The 23772-nt window shown below is 54.5% G+C and overlaps 2 protein-coding genes and 1 pseudogene across 2 annotated transcripts; all 3 read left to right on the forward strand.

Annotated features, from left to right (window-relative positions):
• The first annotated feature begins 3318 nt into the window (after positions 1–3318).
• On the forward strand, positions 3319–4487 carry LOC129201011 (NEDD8-like; annotated as a pseudogene).
• A 411-nt stretch (positions 4488–4898) lies between these two features.
• Positions 4899–10413, forward strand: LOC129201013 (importin-4-like). Its single transcript, XM_054812240.1, has 11 exons — positions 4899–4967; positions 5092–5139; positions 5217–5296; positions 5384–5425; positions 6099–6228; positions 6689–6868; positions 7487–7552; positions 7846–7947; positions 8249–8332; positions 8636–8728; positions 10252–10413. Exons 1-11 carry the CDS (start codon positions 4899–4901, stop codon positions 10411–10413), a joined length of 1056 nt encoding a protein of 351 aa, XP_054668215.1.
• A 3963-nt stretch (positions 10414–14376) lies between these two features.
• Positions 14377–23352, forward strand: LOC129201014 (A-kinase anchor protein 1, mitochondrial-like). The gene is made up of 10 exons (XM_054812241.1): positions 14377–14905; positions 16796–16929; positions 17297–17423; positions 17813–17943; positions 19172–19349; positions 20041–20191; positions 20850–20917; positions 22412–22485; positions 23089–23154; positions 23293–23352. The coding sequence occupies exons 1-10, from the start codon at positions 14377–14379 to the stop codon at positions 23350–23352; spliced, it is 1518 nt and encodes a 505-aa protein (XP_054668216.1).
• Positions 23353–23772: the final 420 nt, after the last annotated feature.

The raw sequence follows: 23772 nt of genomic DNA on the forward strand, positions 1-23772 counted from the left end.
AGGCTTTGACCCCGTGGGAAGCCTGTGCTGGAGCAAGCTCCTGGCAGGAGCTGTGGATCCGTGGAGAAAGGAGCCCACGCCAGAGCATGTTTGCTGGCAGGACTTGTGACCCTGTTGGGGACCCACGCTGGAGCAGTCTGTTCCTGAAGGTCTGCACCCCATGGAAGAGACCCACGCTGGAGTAGTTTGTGAAGAACTGTAGCCCGTGGGAAAGACTCATGTTGGAGAAGTTGGTGGAGGACTGTGTCCCATGAGAGGGACCCCACGCTCCAGCTGTATGGAGCTGCCCAGATGGTCCCAGGCTTGTTGGCATATTGGGCCCCCTTTATCAGGTTGCCTCAAACTTTGTGTCTTTTTTCTAGTTCCTACCCAAGGACTATTCCCTTATTTATGTCTTCTCTTATCCTGTTTCTACATTCCAACTCTTTTACTAATTGTTTTCTTTCCTACTGGAGCACGAGACAGGCGAAGCCTGAGTTGGTGGGGCCTGACTCAAGTGTTGCCAAATTATATATTCTGTTTTAAAATTGTAAATTTGGTTCTTCCCCGTCCAGCTCTCTTGGCTGTCCAGATCTCGCTGTCCAGCTCGTCTGGGTGTGGCCCACACCATGCGGGGCCTGGGGGTTAATTACTAGGACTTAATTTCCCTTTAATCTTCACCTGTCAAGACGGATTGGAAAGTTACTATTGTGCCTTTTCTCATCTATCAATTGCTCTGCTGCTCCTTCCCCAGCGCTTCCTCCTCACCTTGACACAATTACAGCCCCCTCCTTTACGCCCTACGAAGACGGAGCTGCGGGCTCTGCAGAGACAGGGAGAGGAAAAGGTCTCCTGGGGAAAATGGCTGCATCTGAATAAAGCTGGAACCACCACCCCAGTCCTGTGGTGTCCTTCGCACAGGGAGCACCCAGAGCAGGCTGAGCAGCAGCATCAGTCCTGGTCTTTAGTGCTGCCTGCAGTAGAAAGCCCAAATGTTTCCTTTTATACCTAGTTCCACAAGTTGCAGAAAGAGGATCTCTTCCGTTAATAGGTATCTGCATGTTTTAGTTAAGATTTAGTTTTAACTCCCACCATATACTTTTCTTCAAAATGCTGTGTTTCCACAGACTGTTTCTTTTCTCAGTGTTTGCCCTCAAAAAGGAGAAAAAAAAAAAAAAGAGACAAACTGTCAAGAACCGTGAAAGAAAGCTTAGGAGCCCTGCTTATTTCTCCACTCCCAGAACCTCTCACTCACCTCACTCACGCCGGTCCCCCTTGTTACCGCTCAAAGGGCAATAACAACTTTCCAAACAGCAATGCAGTTTAGAAAGCCAACATTGGTTTATTCAGCGCTGGGTGCATGGGGGATCTCTCCTCCTAACATGCACACCTAGCCTTTAATCCCTTATACATTTATACACTTAGGTTACAAAACCATTACAAAATTACATTTCCATCACATAGTTACCTTATTGTTACCTCACCGCAACCCCCATTCCCTGTCCCCCTGTGCTGCTGAGGGGGGGCGGAGGTTGAAGCTGGGAGTGAAGTTGAGCCTGGGAAGATGGGAGGGGTGGGGGCAGGTGTTTTCAGATTTGACTTTATTTCTCATTCCTCTCCTCTGTTTCGCTTAGTAATAAGTGAGATGAATTTCCTCTCTAAGTTCAGTCTGTTTTGCTCGTGACGATAACTAGTGAGTGATCTCTCCCTGTCCTTATCTCGACCCAGAAGCTTTTTGTTATACTTTTTCTCTCTCCCCTGTCTGGTGAACGAGGGACATGATAGAGCGGCTCTGGGGGGCACCTGGCCCCCAGCCAGGGTCCACCCACCACACCTGGCAACTCCATGTGGGACACAAAAGGTATTTGTTGCACTACAGCGCAGTCTGCGGTAAAGAAAACTGGCCTTGCGCTTTGATTCCAACACCGCATCCTCAAACAAAACGAGGCTGTTCCCTTTGAGGAACAGGGATGGAAATCTCACCTGCCATCCCAAAGTTATGCTGTGGCATTGCTTCACTTTTGGCCCCTTTCCTCAGGCTTGGTAACTCTTTTGCAGAGCCTGCTTTTTCCTCTTTGTAACAGGGGATGTCTGGGGTTTCACAGGTTGCTTCGTTGTGGGGCACCACCCGTACCCCTGGATTTGCCTTCATCAATGCATCCTTGTACTAGGAAAGAAACAGAAAATTACCAGTCGTGCCGGTGATGACATGATACTATCCACAGGGCAACAGAGCGCGCTGCTTGTAAGACAATTTACTACAGTAAATAATCCTTCCACACCTTGATTTTTTCACAGTTTCATCACATGCTTTGAGTCGGACCAGGATATCCTTCATTGAGGTTGAAAGTTAATCCTGAATCTGCAGCTAAAAAGTTACAAATAGTTTTTCATAGTTCCACGGTTAAGAATGTTCCAGATAGTTTTTCACCATTCAGGATGTCACAGAGAGTTTTGTAAATAGCGGCCTGATAAATAAATAAATACCCCCCTGACCCGCCCATGTCCTCTGCGCGTGCGTCCCCAGACTTTGTCGATGACGCCATCAGTGACTCCGAGGACGACGCTTACCCGCGCAGAAAGGTCTGGGGAGGGGGTGTGGGGGGTAATTAGTGATGAGGAATCGGGTAATTAGGGGCGCGGGGGCAGCTAATGGGACTTTTGTCGCCTCCAGGCCCAAGACCCGCCCCTTTCCCGCCGCACCCTGGTCCTCTTGGGTGAGTTCCCGGCTCTTAATTACCGCTAATTACGTTAATTGGCCTCCCCCACACCCACTCCCCTTGCGTCTCCGCCCCCCACCACCCCATTGGTCCATTCCATCTGTGCTCACACCCCATTGGTCCGCCAGGCTTCGAGTGGTCCCGCCCATCGCTGCCATTGCCCTCAATGAGGCTGTACCATGTCGGGGGGGGGGGGGTGGTATTCATTGGTTGAGAGGCTTCTAGGAGGGAATGAGGTGTCCAATGGGAGCGTGGCGGGGCAGAGGAGGGGCGTGCTGGGATTGAGTTTCTCAAATGCTAAATTTGGGGATAAAAAAGGCAATTTTTTAATTTATTTTTTTATTTATCCCCTCCCCCCTTTTGCCTCCCGCCGCCGTGTTGGTACGCTCCAGTGGCTGGGCGGGCTTTGCGCTCTGATTGGCGGAGAGGCGGCGGCGCCGCCCAATGGCGTGCAAAAAAGAGGGAGGGGAGGTGCGGGACTACAACTCCCAGCATCCCCCTCAGGCGCCGCCATTTTCCCTCTCTTCGCGGCGGGGAGGGGAAGGGACGTAGCAGGCGGGGCATCGGGGAGGGCTCATTTCCGCTTCTGGCTGAGGGGAGAGGAGCCGAGGCAGCCAGGATGCTGATCAAAGTGAAGGTGGTGTCGGTGGGGGCCGAAGGGGGAAACCCCCCCCCCCACCCCCAGCTGGGCTTCGGGGGTGCGGAGAAGGGGTGTAGGCCGCGCCGCGGGGTATTGGGGGAGCGTGTGGGGAGGGTGTTTGTGTGTGTCTGACTGGCCGGGGCTGTGTCCATGTGTTTCCTTCCCCCAGACTCTGTCAGGGAAATAGCTCGAGATCAACATTGACAAGGTAGGAGGCACCGCCCCCTTCCCAGCATGCTCCGGGGCAAGGGGTGTGTGTGTGTGTGTGTGTGTGTGTGTGTGACCAGAGGGGGAGCTCCCCCAGCATCCCATAATGCCTTGAGGAGGTCTTTCAGCATCCCATAATGCCATGGGACAGTCCCCCACCATCCCGTAATGCCCTGAGCAGGTCCTTCAGCATCCCACAATGCCATGGGGAGCTCCTCTACCATCCTGTAATGCCCTGGGGCAGTCCCCCAGCATCCCATAATGCCCTGGGGAGCTCCCCCAGCATCCCGTAATGCCTTGGAGAGTTCCCCCACCATCCCACAATGCCCTGAGCAGGTCCTTCAGCATCCCATAATGCCTTGGGGAGCTCCCCCAGTATCCCACAATGCCCTGGGGAGGTCCTTCAGCATCCCATAATACCCCGGGGCCAGTCCCCCACCATCCCACAATACCCCGGGGCAGGTGGAGCGGATCAAGGAGCTGGTGGAGGAGAAGGAGGGGATCCCCCCCAGCAGCAGCGCCTCACCTATGGGGGGAAGCATATGTGAGGGGTGGGGCCTGGGGAGGGGGGGCGGGGCCTGAGGAGGGGGCGTGGTCTGGGTGGGGGCATGGTCTCTGTGGGGGCGTGGTCTGGGTGGGTGGGAGCAGGGAGTGGGGTTTGTGGGGGGTGTGGCCTGTAAGGGGGAGGAGCTTTTTTGTGGTGGGCGTGGCCTGTGTGGGGGGTGTGGCTTGTGTGTGGGCGGGGCCTTTGGGGTGAATGAAAGGGGGTGTGGCTGGAGGGGCGGGGCCAAGCGTGCCCTTTGACCCTACCACCCCCCACCCCCCTTTTTTTTTAAAAAAGGAACGACAAGAAGACGGTGGCCAACTACAAGATCCAGCATGGCTCCGTCCTCCATCTTGTGTTGGCCCTGCGGGGGGGGTGGGGCGGGGCAGGGCAGTGAGGGGGCGGAGGGGGCGGGGCCTGCACCAAAAACCGCCCCTCTCCCTCAGCCCCGCCTGTGAGGGGGTGGGGAGAGCCCAGCCCTGCCCTCCCGGTCCCGCCCCTTTCTAAAGTTTTCCTCCCTCGCATGCTCCCCTGTTTAATAAAGTTTCTTTGTGATGTCATGCCGGCAGCCTGTGATGTCATTTGATGCGGGTTTGGGGGGGGGGGGGTGAGAAAGGGACAAGGGCGCGGCATCGCCCTTTTAAGGGACTCTGTTGTGGGGCCCACCCCCTCGGCCCCTCCCCTTTAGAATCCCTCCCGGCCGCTTGGCGTTGCCCTTTAAAAAAAAAAACCAAACGGGCCTTGTGACTCCTCCCCTTCCGGCACTCGGCCCCGCCCCCTTTTTTTTCCCCTTCTTCCCTTTTTCAAAATGGCGGCGCCCGATCTGGAGCGGCTCCTCGCGGAGCTGCTGGAGCCCGACAGTGACGTCATCCGCCGGGTAACGGGCCCCTGGGGAGGGAGGGGGAGGGGGGGATGACGCAATAGGAATACGCACGCCCCTGACACGTCTTTTCCCCTCACAGGCCACCGCCTGCCTCCGCGAGGCCTTCTCCGACCCCTAGACCCCCGCCCGCCTCGGCCTTCTCCTCACCGGCTCCTCCCGGGCGCAGGTGCGGCCCCTCCCCCTTCTTCCTCCTTCCCCCCCTTTTTTAGTTTTGGGGTTCCCCTGACTCTGCCCCATCCCCAGATCCGGCAACTGGCCGCCGTCCTGCTGCGGCGGAGGCTCTTGGGCCGATGGAAGCGCCTGGACCCGGCTCTGCGCCAGAGGTGGGTGGGTGGTTGGGGGGGGCGGGGCCAGCCGGGAAGGGGCGGGGTTAATGTGCCACGCCCTTCCCCCCCACCCCCCCCCCGCAGGCTCCCGACGCTATTGGCCGAAGCTTTGGAGCGGGAGACTGAGTGAGTGCGAATGGCGGCGGTTTCAGGGGTCCCCCCCACCAATAGTGGTGGTTTCAGGGGCTCCCAAAGTGGGGGTGGTTTCAAGGCCCCCCCCCCCCCCCCGTGGTTTCAAAGCCCTTTGGTAATTTCAATGCTCCCCCCTCCAACTATTGGTGGTTTCAAGGTCCCCCTCCCAAAACTCTTGGTGGTTTTAAGGCCCTCCCCCCACCTCTTGGTGGTTTCAGTGCCCCCCTTTCCAAACTCTTGGTGGTTTCAATGCCCCTTTTTCCAAACTCTTGGTGGTTTCGATGCTCCCCCTCCAAACTCTTGGTGGTTTCAATGCTCCCCCTCCAACTATTGCTGGTTTCAAGGTCCCCCTCCCAAAACTCTTGGTGGTTTTAAGGCCCTCCCCCCACCTCTTGGTGGTTTCAATGCCCCTTTTTCCAAACTCTTGGTGGTTTCAATGCTCCCCTTTCCAAATTCTTGGTGGTTTCAATGCTCCTCTTTCCAAACTCTTGGTGGCTTTGATGCTCCTCCTCCAAATTCTTGGTGGTTTCAATGCTCCCCCTCCAAACTCTTGGTGGCTTTGATGCTCCTCCTCCAAACTCTTGGTGGTTTCGATGCCACCCTTCCAAACTCTTGGTGGTTTCAAGCCCCCCCACCCCGGTCTGGTCCCCCCCCCCCGCCCCCCCAGGCACACGGTGACGGTGGTTCTGGCCCAGCTGGGGGCCCTGGTTCTGCGCCGGGGGGGGCTCAGCGCCTGGGGACCCCTGGGCACCTGGGTGCAGGAGGTGGCCCGTGACCCCCGGCCCCCCCACCAGGAGGTAAGGGTGCTTTTAGGGGCCCCCCTCATCCCCTTTGGGTGGTCGGGGGGGGGGGGGTGGTTTCGAGGCTCCCCCTGTCCCACCTTGCCCCCTAAGTTGCCCCAGTAACACAGGACGGGGTGCCCGGGTGGGAGGGAGGGTAATCAGTGGCGGTTTCGATTCCCCCTCCACCCCCTTTACTCCTCTTGTGGGCCCCAAAGGGTGGTTTCAAGGCTCCCCGTGCCCCCCATGACGTGGGAGGGGGCGGTTTTGAGGGAGGGGGGCAATTAAGGGTGGTTTTTAGTGTCCCCTCCCCAAATTACCCCAGTAGCGCAGCAGGGGGGGCGCCTCAGGAGCGGGGGCAGCACTTAATGTCGGTTTCGAGCCCCCCCCAAGTGTGCTGTGTGCCCCCCGAAGGGGTGATTTCGAGGCTCCCCACACCCCATTTTACCCCCCCTCATTCTCCCCCCCCGCCCCCCAGGCGGCCCTGCTGGTGCTGAGTGCGGCGCTGGAGGCGGCCCCCCAAGTCCTGGCCCCCCACGGCCCTGCCCTGGCCGCCCTGTGTCGGGGGGCTCTTGCTCCCGGGGTGCCCCCCAGCCCCCCGGCGTACAGCCTGCAGGCCCTGGGGGGGCTGGGGGCCATGTTGGGGGACACCCACACGGTGAGTGGGGCGGGTTGTCGGGGCGGTTTTCCTCCCAAAATGGCGGTTTCGAGTGTGTCGTCCCCCCTCCCCCCCCGGTAAACGGAGGTTTCGAGCTTCCCCGAAAGGACCGTTTTCAGCCCCAAAAGGAGGGTTTCGGGGAGCTGCGGGACTGCGATTTTATTCGCCCCGAAACGGTGGGTTTGGGGTTTCCCAAAACGGCAATTTTCAGCCCCAAAATGGGTGTAGGGCCTCTTCCGAACGGCGGTTTCAGGGAACCCCGAAAGAGCGGGTTTGGGACCCCCAAAACGGTGGTTTCCAGCGTTCCCCGAAGCGGCAATTTTCTACTTTTCCAAAATTACGCTTCAGTGCCCCAAGCGCTGCCTTAAAAATGCCAGATTCGGGGCTTGCCGAAATAGCGGTTTTCGCGCCCCAAACCGGCGGTTTCGCGACACCCCGCGGCAATTCCCGAACCCCTAAAAAAGGCTCCTTGAAACCCCCATTTTTAAGGCCAAACCCGGCCGTTTTGAGACTCCGGGAGGGGGGGTTTTGAGGTGCCCCACGGTTGTTTCAGGGCCCCCCTGGTGGTTTCGTGGCCCCCCCAACCCCGTTTTTTGAGGGTTTTTTTACCCCAAACAGGAGCTGCTGCGCTCGCTGCTCCCCGACATCCTGACGGCCCTGAAGAAGCTGCTTGACGCTGACGAGGTGAATTTGGGGCCGTTTTCGGGGGGGGGGGGGGAGGGGATTTGGGGCCGTTTCAAGGGATTTTGGTGGTTTCGAGGCTCCCCGGAGGTTTCCTGGGCTGGTTTTTGGGGGAGGGGGCGCTTGGGGACATTTTGGGGTGCCGTGGCATTTTTCAGGGGCGCCCCAGTGCCGTTTCGGGGCATTTGGGGCGGTTTCGGGGGGGGGGGGCTTTTGGCAGTTTCGGGGGGGGGGGCTTTTGGCGGTTTCGAGGCCCCTCCCAAAATTCGGGGTGTCGTGTGTTTCCCCCCCGCTAGGAGCGGGGCACCGAGGCCCTGGAGGTGTTGGACGAGTTCCTGGAGGCCGACCCCGCCACCGTGACCCCTCACCTTCGACCCCTGCTTGACCTCTGCGTTCAGGTAACCCCGGGGGGGGTCCCATGGGTGCTGGGGGGGATCCCAGGGGTTTGGGGGGGTCCCATGGGTGCTGGGGGGGAGGGGTGTCTGAGGGGGGTCCCAGGGGTGTTTGGGGGGGTCCCATGGGTTTGGGGGGGGTCCCATGGGTGCTGGGGGGGTCCAAGGGGTTTGGGGGGGGTCCCATGGGTGCTGGGGGGGGTCCAAGGGGGGTCCCAGGGGTTTGGGGGGGTCCAAGGGGGATCCCAGGGGTTTGGGGGGGGTCCCATGGGTGCTGGGGGGGTCACCCAGAGGTGCGGCCCCGCAGGTGGCAGGGGACGAGTGTTGGGGTGATGCGGTGCGGGTGAGGGCCTTGGCCACCGTCACCTTTCTCGCCCAGAAACGTCCCAAGGTGAGGAGGTGGGCACTGGGATATACTGGGGGGCACTGGGAGGGGACTGGGATGTACTGGGGGGCACTGGGATATACTGGGGGGCACTGGGAGGGGCTGGGGGGGCACTGGGATATACTGGGGGGGCTGGGGGGGCACTGCGGGGGGCACTGGGATGTACTGGGGGATACTGGGAGCGACTGGGGGGGGCACTGGGGGGGCACTGGGATATTCTGGGGGCACTGGGGGGCACTGGGGGGGGTACTAGGATGTGCTGGGGGGCACTGGGCGGTCACTGGTCCTTACTGGGCCGTACTGGTGCAGGCGCTGCTGCGGGGGGGGCTGCTGGGGCAGGTTCTGGGGGGGCTCCTGATTCAATCACAAGATTCATCCGCTCTGATTACTTCCCATTTTACTGTCTCGCCAACCACGAACAATCTTTACTATTATTTCGGTAGCACGCTCCTTCTTTTCCCAAGGGGTCCACACTTTACACTTAGCACACTCTACGGCTGTCCCAGATTGAATCCACAATCTCTGTTTATACCATAAAAATTCAAAAAATAATTATTGATTCACAATATTTTTAGGGTGTAAAAGGCAATATTCTGGCTCCCACATTTACCAACAATTCTACTTCAGGGGCTGCATCATTCAGATTTTTAGTTACTCTTTTAACACGGCAATAAAGGACATCCAAACTTACACGTCAATGCTACTATTAATCTCAGATAATTACCCACAAGGGTATCATTAATCATTTGCTTCATCCTTCTCCGGCTGTTTCCCTCGCTGGATAACAGAACCGCGGATCCGGACTCCACACTCGCTTCGTGCGTGATTTTACGTCTCGCACACTCCCACAAATTCAAACACATCAAGTTATATTTGAGGAAAAAAACCCCCAACTTCTTGAAACAGTAACTGTTAAGCTCCTAGACAAGCAGTACCTCCAGACAGTTACTGTTCCAATGTATGCGAATAAGACGCTAGCAGTCCCGCATACGCTCACCCTGCGTTATAACGTAACGACCTACGGGGAGCCAACAGACGAACCGGTTCCAGAAACAGAGTAGTAACTGTTAAACTCCTAAACAACCAGTACCTCCAAACAGTTACTTAAAGAAAATAAAAAAATAAAAGCAAAATGTTTTAAAGAATACCTTTCAATAGATGGTCCTTGTCTGTCCCCGCAGTGATCCGACTGAGGAGAGGAGTCTCTCCGGAGAAACCCCCGGGGGTACCCAAGAGAGTCCCCATCTCAATGGGTCCTGCAGCCGGGCAGAGAGGGTCCCATCTGGGTCACCAATCTGAAGCCAAAAAAAAATTCACTCGATAGCCAATGTGACTATTAAGCAGGTATCCTTCATTGCACCGGGATATTTCCACGAACGTGCGTCTCAGCGAGAAACAAATTGTTCGTGATTTATATTACAAAAAAATTTACATATTCATTATTATTCTGGGAACTCGTGAATATATGCTAATGTCCTGATACGCCTGCGCAGTTTCTTTCTCAGGTGGTTGTCAGGGGTCGTCCTCCTCAAATCTTCCTCTTTCTCCGCTTCTTCAGCGTACACAGTTGGGTGACCTCTTCTTCATGATCTCTGTTTTGCAAGCTCAGCAACCTCGTTATCCGTCCTGCCCAGATGGTCCCAGGCTTGTTGGCATATTGGGCCCCCTTTATCAGGTTGCCTCAAACTTTGTGTCTTTTTTCTAGTTCCTACCCAAGGACTATTCCCTAATTTATGTCTTCTCTTATCCTGTTTCTACATTCCAACTCTTTTACTAATTGTTTTCTTTTGTATTGGAGCATGAGACAGGCGAAGCCTGAGTTGGTGGGGCCTGACTCAAGTGTTGCCAAGTTATATATTCTGTTTTAAAATTGTTCTACGCTAATTAGTTTCCCTTATTCAACCCTGCATGGCCCACTGGTGCAGGAGGCTCTGCGGAGGCAACCCCGGGTCGTTCTGACCCACTTGCCGCTGCCGCCGGGCCTCGTCTCCTGCCGGGTGCTGCCCAGATTGGCCAAGGCAGGCCGCAGCAGGCAGCAAGCGGGCAGCAGCAAGCGGAGGACTTCCGACTGGATGCCCACCGAGTGACCTAGAGCCTGGGGGATGCCAGGGGGAAAAGGTCCTTCGTTGACCGCCGCTGTCAAGGCCCAGCAGGGCCCACCAGCTCCCGGCAGCACCAGGCCGCACGCTGCTGCAGCACCCTGGGGCAGCCCCCAGGAGGCCCCAGGGCTGGGAAGAAGCCGCAGAGCTGACATACTGCCATGGCTGCCTGCCGTCCCGCTGACCCCGTGCTGTCCCTTGGGCAGTGGGGGGGGCCTTGTGGCTTTCATCGCTCCCCGTGCAGATGGAACTAGATGATCTTTGAGGTCCCTTCCAAGCCAAACCATTCTCTGATTCTCTGATTCTCTGAACCCCTCCAACTACATGAACCCCTTCATACTACATACCCTTCCAGGACAAAGTGGATCCCCTTAACTCCCCCAGCACAGATTTGCCACTGTCCCGTTACAAACTAGACCCCTTTAACCCCTCCCAGCAGAGACCTGCCCTGTCCCAGTTCTGGATCCCTGAGCGGGGCAGGGGCCAAACCGACCAGCTGACGTGGGGCAGCAATAACAACCAGCCCAACCCTGGGGCAGCCAAGTGGGGCAGGAGCAAAACTGCCAGTCCGGCCACCCCGAGGGGGAATCTGGTAAAGCTGTGGCAAATAGAAAGCTAAGAGACCCTGGAGGGAGCAGAAAATGTGAAGATGCGTAAAAGCCACCCACAAATGGTTTTGGAGCCCCAAGGTGAGAGAGCAGCTGGGTGGGGACATGGCAGCCAGACAAGGTCAACCCAGCACCGTTGCTGAAGGTGTTTCTTTGGCAATGCTAGTTCAGAGTCCGCATAGGGCTGTATCTCGGGGGGCAGGTCAAATTCATTGGAAATGAACCTCTAAGCGACCAGGTGCTTTGCTCCACGAGTCTCACGGACAGGGTCCTGTACCTGGGAAGAGTGGCACAGAACCCTCAGCATACGGAGCGTTCCAGCCAAAGCAGTGAACAGGCACGCTTGCAGCCCTGGGCAGGTTTTTATTGAGCCGGCTGGTGCGGCTCGGGGAAGAGGTGGGAGCTCTGCCGGCGGACAAAGAGCCCTTGGCCAGCAGCAGTGGGGAAGTCCAGCGGCTGATGGCTGGGGGAGGTGCCAGGGCCCTGGCAGCTGTGTGGCCTTGAGAGGACACGTCCCCGTGCGGCCCCGTGTCACAAAGGGGCAGTGATGCGGCACCCGCCCGGCGATTGTGACCTCACGGGACCGGGGCTTTATAAGCTGAAAAGCGGGCCAGCGAAAGCCAGTTGGGCTGAGCTGTCCTTTGGGATAACTCGGCTCCTTCCCTCGCTACGTGCACGCCTATACTGTTTTCCAACCATTTCTCCTTTACTGCCCACTTCTCCTCAACTTCCATCTTCTTTCAAAGGTAACTATGATTTGACTTTCCGGACAGATCACGCAGTAGGTAGATACGGGATCAAAGGATAGGCTGGCCTAGACCTTCAGAGCTCTAGGCTGAGCTCTTACTCCTTTAGAGGCTGGCCAGGGCTATGGGTAGAGTTCCTAGCTGCTAATTCTTCTTAGTGACCATATCCTAGGATAGGTGAGTAGGGGGGGGTGACAGTGTAGCCCGAGGCGTTGGGCTCAGCCTAGAATGACAGGAAGCTCAGCCTGCCTGATGGGGTAGGAAGGGAGACAGAGAAGGAGCAGGGCACAGGCAGCCGTTCAAGTAGCGGCCGAAAGCCGATAGGTAACTCCTGCGTACAAGGCGGGAAAGTGTGGGCTGGAGAGGCAGAGGGCTCTGCTGCTGACGGTAGCCACAGGTCAGCAGCAGGTCCTTGTCTCTCTTCCTGTAGAGACTCAAAGCAGCTTGCCCCCAGAACACACCTTCCTGAAAGCCCTGAAAATCTGGAGCGAGTGCTTGCTCAGCTCCCCTCTCGCACCTTGAGAATCAATTCTCGGGCTTCTCTGTGAACCTCATGCTGCCAACATTTCTGACCTTACCACTCTGTGAATACTGAAGGGTTGTTTGTCCTGCCTAGAGAAACAAGGTGATTTAAAACTGCTCTGGGACCCTAAAGCGAACAAGTAGAATCAGTTGACTGTCCTTGGCTTTTTTTTTTTTTTTTTTTGCTTTTTTTTTTCCTTAAGGTAGGTAGGTGAGTGTGCGCGTTCTTGATTCTTGTCCTCATCTCCCTGATCTTTATCAGGAGTTTTCCATAAATGAAGTCAGGATGCAGATTTGGAGAGCTGACTGTCCCCTACTCTCCCCTTGGTGTCTTAATCCCATCCGGACCTACCGTGGAGAATATCTAGCAAGTTGGAAAAGTCTCTTGTCCTAGCTGCAGCTCTAGGGCAGTGCCTTGGTAGAAGGTGTGACATTTAGACCAGATTCCTGACATGCCAGAAGGAAGTGGAAGTGACTGGTGGTGCGGGGCGGGGTGGGGGGAGCGCATACAGTGTGTGAGCTCCGCACAGGCTCAGCTCGATTTTTGGTGCGGGACTGCGCAGAGCCCTGCCTGTTGGGAAAGGACTGTCGTGCCAGGCTCCCTCCAGTTTGGCAGTGTTTAAGGCCATGGGATTTGACATGTTGCTTTTTTCTGTTCTGTTGCTGCCAGGAAAATCCCAGGCTTACTTCCCGCCATGTACTGAAATGATCCCATTGCCCCTGCAGTCCTGAACTGGCTGTCAAATTGGCAATGGAGAGAGGGTTTTGTGGCGCTTAAACGTGTTGGAAAACGAACGTGGGCTTTAGGAGCAATCCCATGGAGGAAATGAGAGAGAAGGATGTGCTGCATCTTCCAACCATGTGGTGTAGCAGGTTAAAAAAGTCTGTCGTGTGTAAGCATTGTCAGACACGAGGCGTTTTCCTTTAATTTCTGCTCCGTGAAAACTGTAAGCGCTCTGTAGCAAGGCTGTTTTGGGGATGTGGGTAACTGTGGAGCTTTGTGTTCCAGCTGTAGGCTTTCCTTAAGGAAAAGGAAAGGCATGTCAGCCCTGCCTCCTGTAACCCAGGTGAAGCTTGTAAATGGAGGAGCATGAGCGGGACACGAGTCTCAGCAGTGTCCAGGCAGGGAAGGGTTCACACTCTTTCTCTCTAGAGTAAGAGGCAGCTTTCAGCTCTAGAAGTCGGAGGAGTAGCAGCGGTTAACGTAGTCAGTTGAGATGTAGAACAAACTTTGGAGCTGGGTTCCGAAGTAGTGGTGTCTCTACCCAGGCTGCTTTCAAAGCTGGACAAATACCACTCCTCTAAGGGTGTTAGAGCATATTTCCCGTCTTCAGGAAGGCAACATCTTTCTGAGGGACTCGTGGCTCTTGGGAGACACTTGCTTCATCAAGCTGTAGGTGCTCTTTGTTTTGGAATTCCTGCACTGTGTGGGTCAAAGTCAAGGCAGTAGCTGCGTGTTGCTGTTTAGCTCCTGCTCAACTCCAGCCTTCTGTCGTGTGCCCGCGCACCGGTGTCTTGCCATGCTGTGGATGAGAACGTTTGCAAAGCACTTCACCTTCCGTGAGTTCTGTTTTAGAGCTGGAAGCGTGTGTTGTCACCCTATGAAAGTCTCAGGAAAGTGATGCTGCCTTTCAAGCAGAGAACTGGGGAGACCTGCAGTGTCTCAAGTCTGTGTCCTGGAAGGCTTGTGGTCCAGCTGTGTTGTGAACCCAGCCTGGCGCTGGAGAAACTCACAGTGCTGGATGCTGTCCTGTGTGTAGTCCTGACCTGCAAGGGTGAGGCAGGAGAAAGGTGGTGAAATGGCTGGAAGTGTAAAGGTGAGCTCATGTGAAATCGATGAGTCTAACGGTGACAAATGTCCAGATATCCCTAGTCTTAGGTAAGGATCTTGTTCTGTGCTCTGCTGGTAGAGCAGAGATGTGAATGTAAAGAGCGGCTGGAAGAGAAGCCTGTTCGTGCTAATGGAAATACCTCAAGACCTTGATGAAACTTCAGCCTTCCTCTTACCTTGCCTGTGACTCTCTTCACATGCTTTCTGCTGCTCCTTCTAGAGAGAATTGCTGAGGCTCTGGAGAATGCCTTCATACTTCCGCAAAATCATCCCATACGCCATACCCGGCGTGCTGGCACTTCTTGGCTGCTGGTGGATCTATTCCCACAGAAAAAAGCAGGCAAGCTCTTCTGACAAACAAGAAAGCGTAGCTGCTGAAGAAGAGCAGCAGCAAGAAGCGCCAGAGGAGGATTCACCACCAAAGGAAGAAGCGGGCGTTCCCATGAGAGAGGCAGTCTTTGAGGAAGAGGAACACCCCGAGAATGAAACCTCGACCTCCCTGCCATCAGCAGAGTCGACGACACCCTCTCTTCCCTGTCAAACTCATGAGAGGCCAGATCTCTCAGAGGACCATCCAGACCTGTCTGTGACCACACTGCAGCCCAGCACCGTTGCAGAGGACACTGCAAAGCCGGAAGCAACAGGACCTCCGGATGAAAGCAGTGGCCCTGCTTGTGTTTCTCTCCCCCTGACCTCGGAGTGTCAGGGCAGTGCTGCGGTGAGCCTGGTAGAGGATTCAAGCTCTGGTGCCAACCCAGATCAGTGTGCAGCAGGTGGGTATGCATTTGCTCTCAGAATTCCCATCTCTGTAGGATCCCGTGTTAGCTGGGTGATCTTCAGGGTCTGTTGCCAAGGGGCGAACAGGCTGGTCCCCTTTCGGCACAAAGTTAATTCTTGTCTAAAGCTAAGCGTGTGCTTGAGTAGCCCAGTGCAGTGGGCCGTGTCTGGATGTAGGCCAGGCTGTTGAAGACCTTGCTGGTTTGAGACGTGCTCATACAAATGGTTTCTGCTTCAGTTCAGGCAGCTTCTAGGAAGCACTGGGTTCCTCTCTGTGCTTACGGGCTGCTGCCGAATGGAAGCTGGAAGGCAGCAGGTTTCTGAGGGGCTGCTGGATGAAGCAGGGAAGTGCTCTGAGGAACTGTGATCAAATGAGTTGGTTGCAGACCACTTCCCCTGAAGCCTTGTGGTTTGGAAGGGTAGGTGCACGCCAAGAAATCCCTAGAGGGAGCAACGTCCGAGGAGTTCCTCCATCTGTCTCTGTGTTGCTTTTGCCTTCTACATCCTGGATGGTGTGCGCCTGGCAGAATACAACGCTGCCTGAGCAACTGTTAGTTAACCCGTCTGACCTTGGAGATGGATGTGAAAATCCTTTAGAAGAGCCTGTGGTGCCAAGAGCCCCTAATGAGGGGATGTCTTTGGTAGTTGCTACAAGCAGTTGGAACCAAGCTGCTTGCTGCAAGACATGGGGATTGAGTCTGCCGACAATGAAGGATGAAACCCAGCGAGCATTTTCACTTGTGAGAGCAACCCTAGGAAGAAGAGGGTTTTGCCTTGTTGTGAATGCTGGCGTGCCAGGAAGGTACGAGCGTGTGTTGCGGAGCCTGGGGATGGGAAGGGCTGAGAGCTCTGCACTCAGCTGAAGGGTAGGGAGAGGGGCTACAGCGGGTCAAGCTGATCATGGGGCCATGCTGGATAAGAGGTCCTAGAGCTGACCTTCGCCCCCAGGCTGTGAGACTTCAATCCTCATCCTTGTCCGGGAAGCCTATGGCAAACAGCTGCCCTCTTTGCCTTTGCCTTTCTAGGCCTCTGTGCTGTGTACCTAGGGAAGATGTGGCAAATGGGAAGCGGCTGTTGGGTTTCTTTTTCTCTTTGGTCTTGCACTGGATGGTCTGAGTACTTGCAAGCAAGTGAGGCTCTTCCTGCTTCTGCTGGTTCATCTGGAGGGAGGAAGGATCAGCCTTGTGTTACACTGACTGCACTGTATCTGGGCTCTGACCAGGAGGAAGGTGTTTGAGTTTGCCCCCTTGCCAAGTGGGAGGATTCCTGGTATCAGCTGATGGTTTGGAAACAAAACACGGCTCAGCTCTGGCACCTTCTTTCTTCAAGCATCGGAGAAATTTGGGCAAGAGGCAAGCCCCTACCCCAGCTAGTAGTGTGCACAGCTGGCATTCAGGTCACTGGGCAACCCCTCTTGGGGCAGGAATGTAATGTCAGTACAAAGAGCAGAGGAAGAGCTTGCATGTCCCGGGCCCCCCTCCCCGCATGCTGAACTCCCTGTGAAAAGCCCTCCTGAAGCCATGGGGAAAATGCAAAATACCTTGCTGCAGCAGCAGCAGCAGCAGCAGGAGCGCAGGGCTGATGTCAGCATAGCTCTCCTTCAGCTGGTAACTTTGACTTAGTGTCCTGTCTCTGCTGCTGTGTAAGGTGTTGCTATTTTGAAGGACTCCTGCTGAACTCAGGCCTCTGTTGCGTTCCTAGACCTACTTTTGGTCTACTTGACCCCTTCTGAAACAGTGGAGAACCTGATACAGGAACATCCCAACGGAATGCATAGGAAGAGCTCACTGTAAGCTCTCTAGGAAATGCTGCACTTTCCTGGCCTTGTGTCTGGTAGCTGGACTGTGTGGGCTGTCTGAATGCTAACACGTGTGCATGTCCTGTAGGTTTGGCTGTCAAAGGCATGGCTTTTGTGGACAATGACTGTGCCACGAGGAAGGCAGTGACACACCAGCACGCTCATCCAGAAGGAGGCTCCTGCAAGTCCGACTTCACTATCTGGGAAATAGAGGTCCCAAAGGTAACCACCGCTGGCCTGCTCACACCTCCTGCCCTGCCCTACAGAGCCATCTTCTGGTTCTTCCAGTCTGGTACCGGCTCCGTGCCATCCCAGGGAGATCAACAACCACTAAACGGAGAGGATTTAAGCGTTTAGCTCCCAAGATGTGAAGATGAATCTATGAAAATGAGCTGTGCTTACGGATCTCTATCTACCTGACCTTATCCCAGACCAGCTGAACTCTGCCCTGGTCCAGCATTGCCTTTATTATCCCGCCTGGCCCGACACTCCAGGAACTGGGAATGTGGCTGAAATAAGGCACAGAGAAGAGTGTTGTTTGATCTCTGTTCCTCTTCCTAACTGTTGGTTTCTCGACTCTTTCACAAAGGCTTTAGTTGGCCGCTTGATCGGCAGAAAAGGAAGATTTATGAACTACCTGAAGGAAGCGTCTGGTGCCAAAGTTTACGTCACAACACTCCCTTATTTCCGTGACTCCCAAGTCTGTCACATCGAAGGTAAGTGGAATGCCTCTCGATTTGTGCTCTACTATGTAGCTTGGGGGCATCGATGGGCAAGGAAATGAAACAGATGTTGTGGATTTCTGAGTCTAGTGCTTTAGAAAACTCTTCTGCTCAGTGCTGTTACAGCAGAGGTATCTGCCAAGTCTCCTGTGCCTTGGCACGTGAACCCTCTATTCTCGAGGTGAGAATGCTTTTTAACATCTTCGGCTGCTGTAGTTTAACCAATGCCTTTTGCAGGATCACTTCAGGCTTGAAGAAGGAGCTAGGGCATGCATCAGCCAATACAGCAGTCTTGCCTGTGAAGGATGTTAGATTAGATCAGTGGTGGGAGTGTCCTCAGCATATCTGTGCTAGAGACTGACTTTGGGCTTTTTGTCTTCCAGGCTCTGCACAACAAGTAGAAAAAGTACTGAGCCTGATTGGCCAGAAGTTCACAAAGCTGTGTCTCACCAACATCTACGCTCTACCTCCACCAACACCGTTGACACTTCATTCGCTCCTTATGACTGCCTGGGTAAGTCCAAGCTCGCTGGCTACGCTGATGTCCAGGTGGAAGGCTGTTGGTGTTGGTCACTGCTCGCGGAGCGGGCTAGATCCATGTGGCTGGTTCAGAGATGCCCTGTAAACCAGCTTGGTTTTGTGTGGCTCTCCGTTCTCCAGCTTGCGTAACTGTTACGGATCAGATTGATCTCCCTGGTCTTCCACTCCTGCTTCCATTCTGCCTGAGCTGAGAAATGTAGACTTATAGAATCATGTAGGTTGGAAAAGACCTTTCAGATCATTGAATCCAACTGTCAACCTAAGACTGCCAAGTGCACAACTAAACCATGGCCCCGCGTGCCACATTTACACACAGCCTTTAAAATACCTGCAGGGACGGTGATTCCATCACTTCCCTTGGCAGCCTGTTCCAGTACCTGACAACCCTTTTGGGGAAGACATTTTTCCTAATATTCAATTTAAACCTCCCCTGGTGCAACTGGAGGCCATTTCCTCTTGTCCTATCGCTTGTTGTTTGGCAGAAGAGAGAAACCCCCACCTCACTACAACCTTCTTTCAGGTCCTGGGAGAGAGTGATAAGGTCTCCCCTCAGCCTCCTTTTCTCCAGGCTAAACAACCCCAGTTCCCTCAGCCGCTCCTCCTCAGACTTGTTCTCTAGACCCTTCGCCGGCTTCATTGCCCTGCTCTGGACACGCTCCAGCACCTCCATGTCGTTCTTGTAGCAAGGGGCCCAAATCTGAACACAGTTCTCGAGGTGCAGCCTCACCAGTGCTGAGTACAGGGGGACGATCACTGCCCTAGTCCTGCTGGCCACACTATTTCTGATACAAGCCAGGGTGCTGTTGGCCACCTGGGCACACTGCTGGCTCACGCTCAGCCGGCGCTCGACCAACAGCCCCAGGTCCTTTTCCGCCAGGCAGCTTTCCAGCCGCTCTTCTTTCTCAAGCCTCTAGCGTTGCCTGGGGTTGTTGTGAGCCAAGTGCAGGACCCGGCCGAGAGTCTCTTCCTGTACAAGATGGGCCCCGTCCCTGGTCTGATTTCCTTGAGAACAGCATGGAGTGTCAGGGAATAGCTTTCTGCTCCTGATCCCAAGCAGCCTTTGCAAGTGAAATACCAGAGTGCAAGGGCCTTTCCACCCATGGCTGTAAGCCTCAGGAGTTGCTGGCGGAACATGGAGTTGCTGTGAAGGAAGCTTGTGTTGCAATGAACACTAATGAGACTTTCTTTCCTCCACACGGCAGCTCTTCCTCCCAGATGGAGTTCCTGTAGAAGTGGTCGTGGCAAACCAAGTCGATGCTGGACACATGTTTCTACAGCAGTATACACACCCCACTTTCCACGCCCTGCGTAGCCTTGACCAGCAGATGTCCGCCTGCTACTCTCAACCTGCAATTCCAACCCTGCCAACTCCAGTAGAAGGCAAGTAACTTGGTTGCTCACAAATGGTTCACTTGAGAAACTTCTAGGGTCATGCGAAAGCCTGATGCCCCCGAGTTCGGCTTGGGAAGTTTCCCAGTGGATGAGAATGTGCCAGTTCAGAGAGTTGCTTGCCTAGCTGCTGCCGGAGTAGAGATGTTGCTCTGCTCTTCCTTATCCCCCTCGTGCCTGCAGTGCCCCCCTCCCCAGCCACTTAGCTGCATGTTGAACTTCAGAATGAGATCAAGTCCGCCTCAGGGCATTTCCAACCAACTTGGCCCCTGGAGGATTTTTGCTGACAAAGCGTGGGACTCCTCCCAAGTGTCCATCGTGTCACTGTCTGCACATGGTGTCAAGTGGAGGGTGCATCACAAGGAAGGGGGAGGGGTTCTTAGCGCTTCCTTTCCTTCTTGGAGACAGAGCTCACTGTTAGTGGCCAAAGGCTGGAAGGGAACTGGATACCTGGCTAGAAGAGCATGGCAGTGGCAGACAGAGACTTGAGAGTACAAGCCAGCTCTCCGGTGTGCCAGCGGCAGGCTTGTCTGATGGAGGGCTGGGGGGATGTGGAAGGAAGATGGCAGCAGCATGAGAAGAAATGCTGTTGCTTCTCAGTAGAGAACTGTGCAGCACTAGGAATCAGCCTGAAGCGCTGATTTCTGGGAAGCCACTTCAAGGGAGCTCTTCTGTTCTGCAGTTGGTATTATCTGCGCGGCTCCAGGCCTGGGTGGGGCATGGTTACGGGCTCAAGTCATCAGCTACTTCGAAGAGACCGGTGAAGTGGAGCTCAGATACGTGGACTACGGAGGATACGACAAAGTGAAGGTCGACATGCTCAGACAAATCAGGTCTCGAACTGCTCTTATCTGGCTTGAATCTTCATCAGAGGCATCCGTATCATTTGAATTGCTTATAGGATTTTCCAGAGCTGAAGTGGGAAATGGTAGAAAGGTTTGTCTCAGCAGCGGGTGTGGAGCCCTTGGGAGCACAGCAAGCTCTTGCAAGGCTTTTTTGAAGGGGAGGGAGAGGCAATTGCAAATTCTCCCACCTCAGCATGGAAGCTGAGCAAAAGGAGGCCTTCAGGAGGCCCCAGAGTGTAGTTAATTGATGAGGTAGGAATAAGATGCAGATTCTCTATGCCCCAGCCCCATGGGCTGGGAGAGCCATACTGGATGAGGGTTTTCTTACACAAGCCCAGGAAATACTTGATTGTGCCCCAGAGGTGGGAGAAAAGCAGTACAGCCTCCATGAGGGAGGTGGTTTTTGCTTGGAGCCCAGTCCAACTTGGCATGCTAATCAGACAATTTATTGCTGTTGCTGCTGCTGCTGCTGCTGCTGCTTAGATTGCTGGGAGAGTAGTCTCGTTTTTGGGGGGTTTTTTTTGACTGTCATTAATTTTCAACTGAATATCTGTTAGAGCAATTAATTAATCAGTGTCACCTTCAAGAATACAGGAGTAACTTAAAGGCATGTTCTTACGATGTGATCGATTCTCTTTTCTTTAAGGTCTGATTTCTTATCACTGCCTTTCCAAGGAGCGGAAGTTTTACTGGACAACGTGGTACCGCTTCCAGGTAATGAGACTCTCGTGACGTACCGTTGGTGGTGCTCCTGCAGGTTTCCATGGATGCCAGCTGTGTACAAGCAATGACTCTGTCTCAGCCTTCTCCCTCCCCTCTTGCAAGCTCAGCCTCTGATGGGACTAGAGCGAGGACTGGAAAAATTGTATTTTCTTCTTGTAAATGTGCTAGCATGGCATAACCCGTCCGACGCCAGGGGAAATGGAGAAATGGCCAGGCTTTTTTGTGCATGGAGGAGAGAAGGAATGACTCTCCTAAGCAGCAAGTTGGCAGGACTGGCAGGGTAGAGGTGAAGTAGCTGTACCTACGCTGCCACCTTCTGTCACAGAGTAGCTGTAGATGCCAACTTAGGTTTTGATCTGCTAGACAAATATCTGGCATTTCCCTATGAAAATGACGGAGGTGTCTAGTTCTGTGTTCAAAAGACCAGCCTCCAAGCCCTGGAAGAATGTCAGTCAGTCACTGCCTAGAGATGCTTTCTGGTTTGCTTTTTTCATTCCCCCTGCCCCCACTCCCCCCCCATTCTTTCTGGTGATGTTAGAGATGCAGGCTGTGATGGTGTCTCCAAAGCTGCCCTTCTGGGTGCGGGAGGGGTGGCTGTAGGGGCTCAGGGTCAGGCCAGGTTTCAGCCCTGGGTTTGTGGCTGGCAGCACTGCAGGAGGTACAGGCCCTGCCAAGACTAGAGGGATGGCAGGGTTTAAGCTGCTTCTAGCAGAAGTCAGTGTTTTGCGTGTTCCCCGAGGAGATCGACCTCCTTCAGGATTTGTGGGCTTGTCAGGAGTCGTTCACTTGCTGCTGGAGATGGTCTCGGGGTGGGGAGCACGAGGGAGAAGCTGTATTTTGCAGCAGTTTGGTAGGAAATAAGCAACTGTCCTCCAGAATGAACACACTTCTGCCCAGTCGATTGTAACTGTATTGCCCGGGACAGAAGGGTTCCCTGCTGCATTTACAGGTGTGGAGTTAGCAACAGTACCCACCTAAGCTGTGCGGGCTGAGAGACTGGAGCTGCCGGTGCTTGCAAAGAGGGCATTTGGCACTGTTCAGGTGCCAGCCAGCCTGCGGTACAAATGCTTTTGAGCTCCCCGTGACAGTCCTGCGCTCTGTGCAGGGTCCGTAAAGTCCTGAAGCCCCTGAGCTGAGTTTATTCAGGATCAAAGTACTCCTGGCAGCAGGAAAGGTACCGCAGAAGTATACTTCTCTGTCTTGCAAGCCTGCTAATTCATCAGCCACTGATGTTCACGTTCACTTAGCTGGTGGCTTTTGAAAGCGCTTTGCCCTTTCCCTTTGGCAACACAGCAGGCATACTACTTGTGTGACCTCCAGCTTAATAGACGGGGTCCAGCAAGTGCCCACAGCAAGGGCAGGTGAGGATTCTCTGGCCTAACTGATGTAGGAGGTGCGACAAGATGAGCTGAATAGTCCCTTCTGGCCTTTAAAGCCCGTGACTCTCTCTCTCAGTTGTTTTCTCCTGCTCTCTTCTTTCCACAGGCCAGGATCACTTTTCCTCCGAGGCTGACACCGCTGTTGTTGAGATGACCGAAGGCGCAGTCCTAGTGGCGCAGGTACCTGAGAGCTGTCTGGAAAAGCCTTGTTGCTGATTTGACGGCTGCTGTTATCCTCTGTGCCCCCTAGCCCACCGTGTGTGTGTGTGTGTGTGTGTGTGTGTGTGTGTTCAAATCCAAAACAAAGGCCGAGCTTGTAAGGCCGGCTGCTGTAAGGGTTCTTGTGGAGCCATCTGGGTGCTGAGAACTTCCTTGTGTAGCATCGGCACCGCTCCGGACGCTGTGGCTGGGAAGGGTTGAGTATTCCCTCTTGTTGCTGATGCGGCCGAGTGGGAAGCTGATGGCATTCGTGATGCTCAGTCTCAGAGCTTCCTTTGCTTTAATGCCGTGCTCAAAGGCGTCACTAGTTCTAGCAAGGGCACGGATTTGAGTGACTCGAGACAACTTGCCAGCAGGCTGTCCCAGCTGCCTGGTAGCAGTAGCTACCTTTCCTCCAGCCTCCACCCAAGTTGGTGTTTTGAGGACCTGAGATGCAGTCACTGATGCTAGCCTTGCATCCTCCATGGCTCGGACCCGAGAATTGCTGAGAATTGCTCACACTCATGACCTGAATTAATTGATGCAGGCTGATGCCTGCAAACTAATGTTTTTCTGTCTTTCCAGGTCACAAATTATGACAACGCAACAGGTCTGCCGCTGATCCAGCTGTGGAACTTGGTGGGAGACGAGGTGCGTATGTTGACATACCTATTTCTTCAACGCTGTGAGAGTTTCTGATTATGCAGACTTGTGATCAGGAACTCGCTGATAGTTCTTTCTAGTGGCTTGTTCACCTTTCTCCTTTTTTTTTTTCCCCCCTCCCTTTAGGCGGTGTCAGTGAACAGAGCTCTGGTGGAAAGAGGACTGGCTCAGTGGCTTGTCTACTAGCCATGTCCTAGGCACCTTGGGAACTCTTGCGGCGAATAAATCTTGTTTTGCACTATTACAACTTGGTTTGGCAAGTTCTCATTGACTTGGTTTGGCAAGTTCTCATTGACCTATTGACACCTGTGTGCGGAGTTTTGGTGGTCCATTCCAAGGCGTCTTGCTGAACCGCAAACACATGCCTCATCTCAGTGAAATGACAACGGGACGTACTGGGATGACGATAACCTGTTAGAGAGGGATGGGATCCACCTGTCTAGAAGAGGCGAGGGAATCTTTGGCAGCAGGCTGGCCAACTTGGTGAAGCGGGCTTGAAACTGAAGGACTCAGGGGCTGGCGTCTGTACGGTTATGTGCAGAAGAGTGGCGAGGAGATAGGCGATGGAGGTCAGTACAGCTATTTCCCAGACTCCGTACAGCAATT

This window comes from Grus americana, unplaced genomic scaffold (genome assembly GCF_028858705.1).
Source record: "Grus americana isolate bGruAme1 unplaced genomic scaffold, bGruAme1.mat scaffold_753, whole genome shotgun sequence".
In the NCBI taxonomy this organism is placed as follows: Eukaryota; Metazoa; Chordata; class Aves; order Gruiformes; family Gruidae; genus Grus; species Grus americana.

Coding starts and splice junctions, on each gene's coding strand:
- LOC129201013 (XM_054812240.1), top strand. CDS start 4,899: ATGGCGGCGCCCGATCTGGAGCGGCTCCTCGCGGAGCTGCTGGAGCCC. Junction 6,229..6,688: donor CCCGGCCCCCCCACCAGGAG/GTAAGGGTGCTT, acceptor CCCGCCCCCCAG/GCGGCCCTGCTGGTGCTGAG. Junction 7,553..7,845: donor AGCTGCTTGACGCTGACGAG/GTGAATTTGGGG, acceptor CCCCCCCGCTAG/GAGCGGGGCACCGAGGCCCT.
- LOC129201014 (XM_054812241.1), top strand. CDS start 14,377: ATGCCTTCATACTTCCGCAAAATCATCCCATACGCCATACCCGGCGTG. Junction 14,906..16,795: donor CCCAGATCAGTGTGCAGCAG/GTGGGTATGCAT, acceptor CATGTCCTGTAG/GTTTGGCTGTCAAAGGCATG. Junction 17,944..19,171: donor CGCTCCTTATGACTGCCTGG/GTAAGTCCAAGC, acceptor TCCACACGGCAG/CTCTTCCTCCCAGATGGAGT.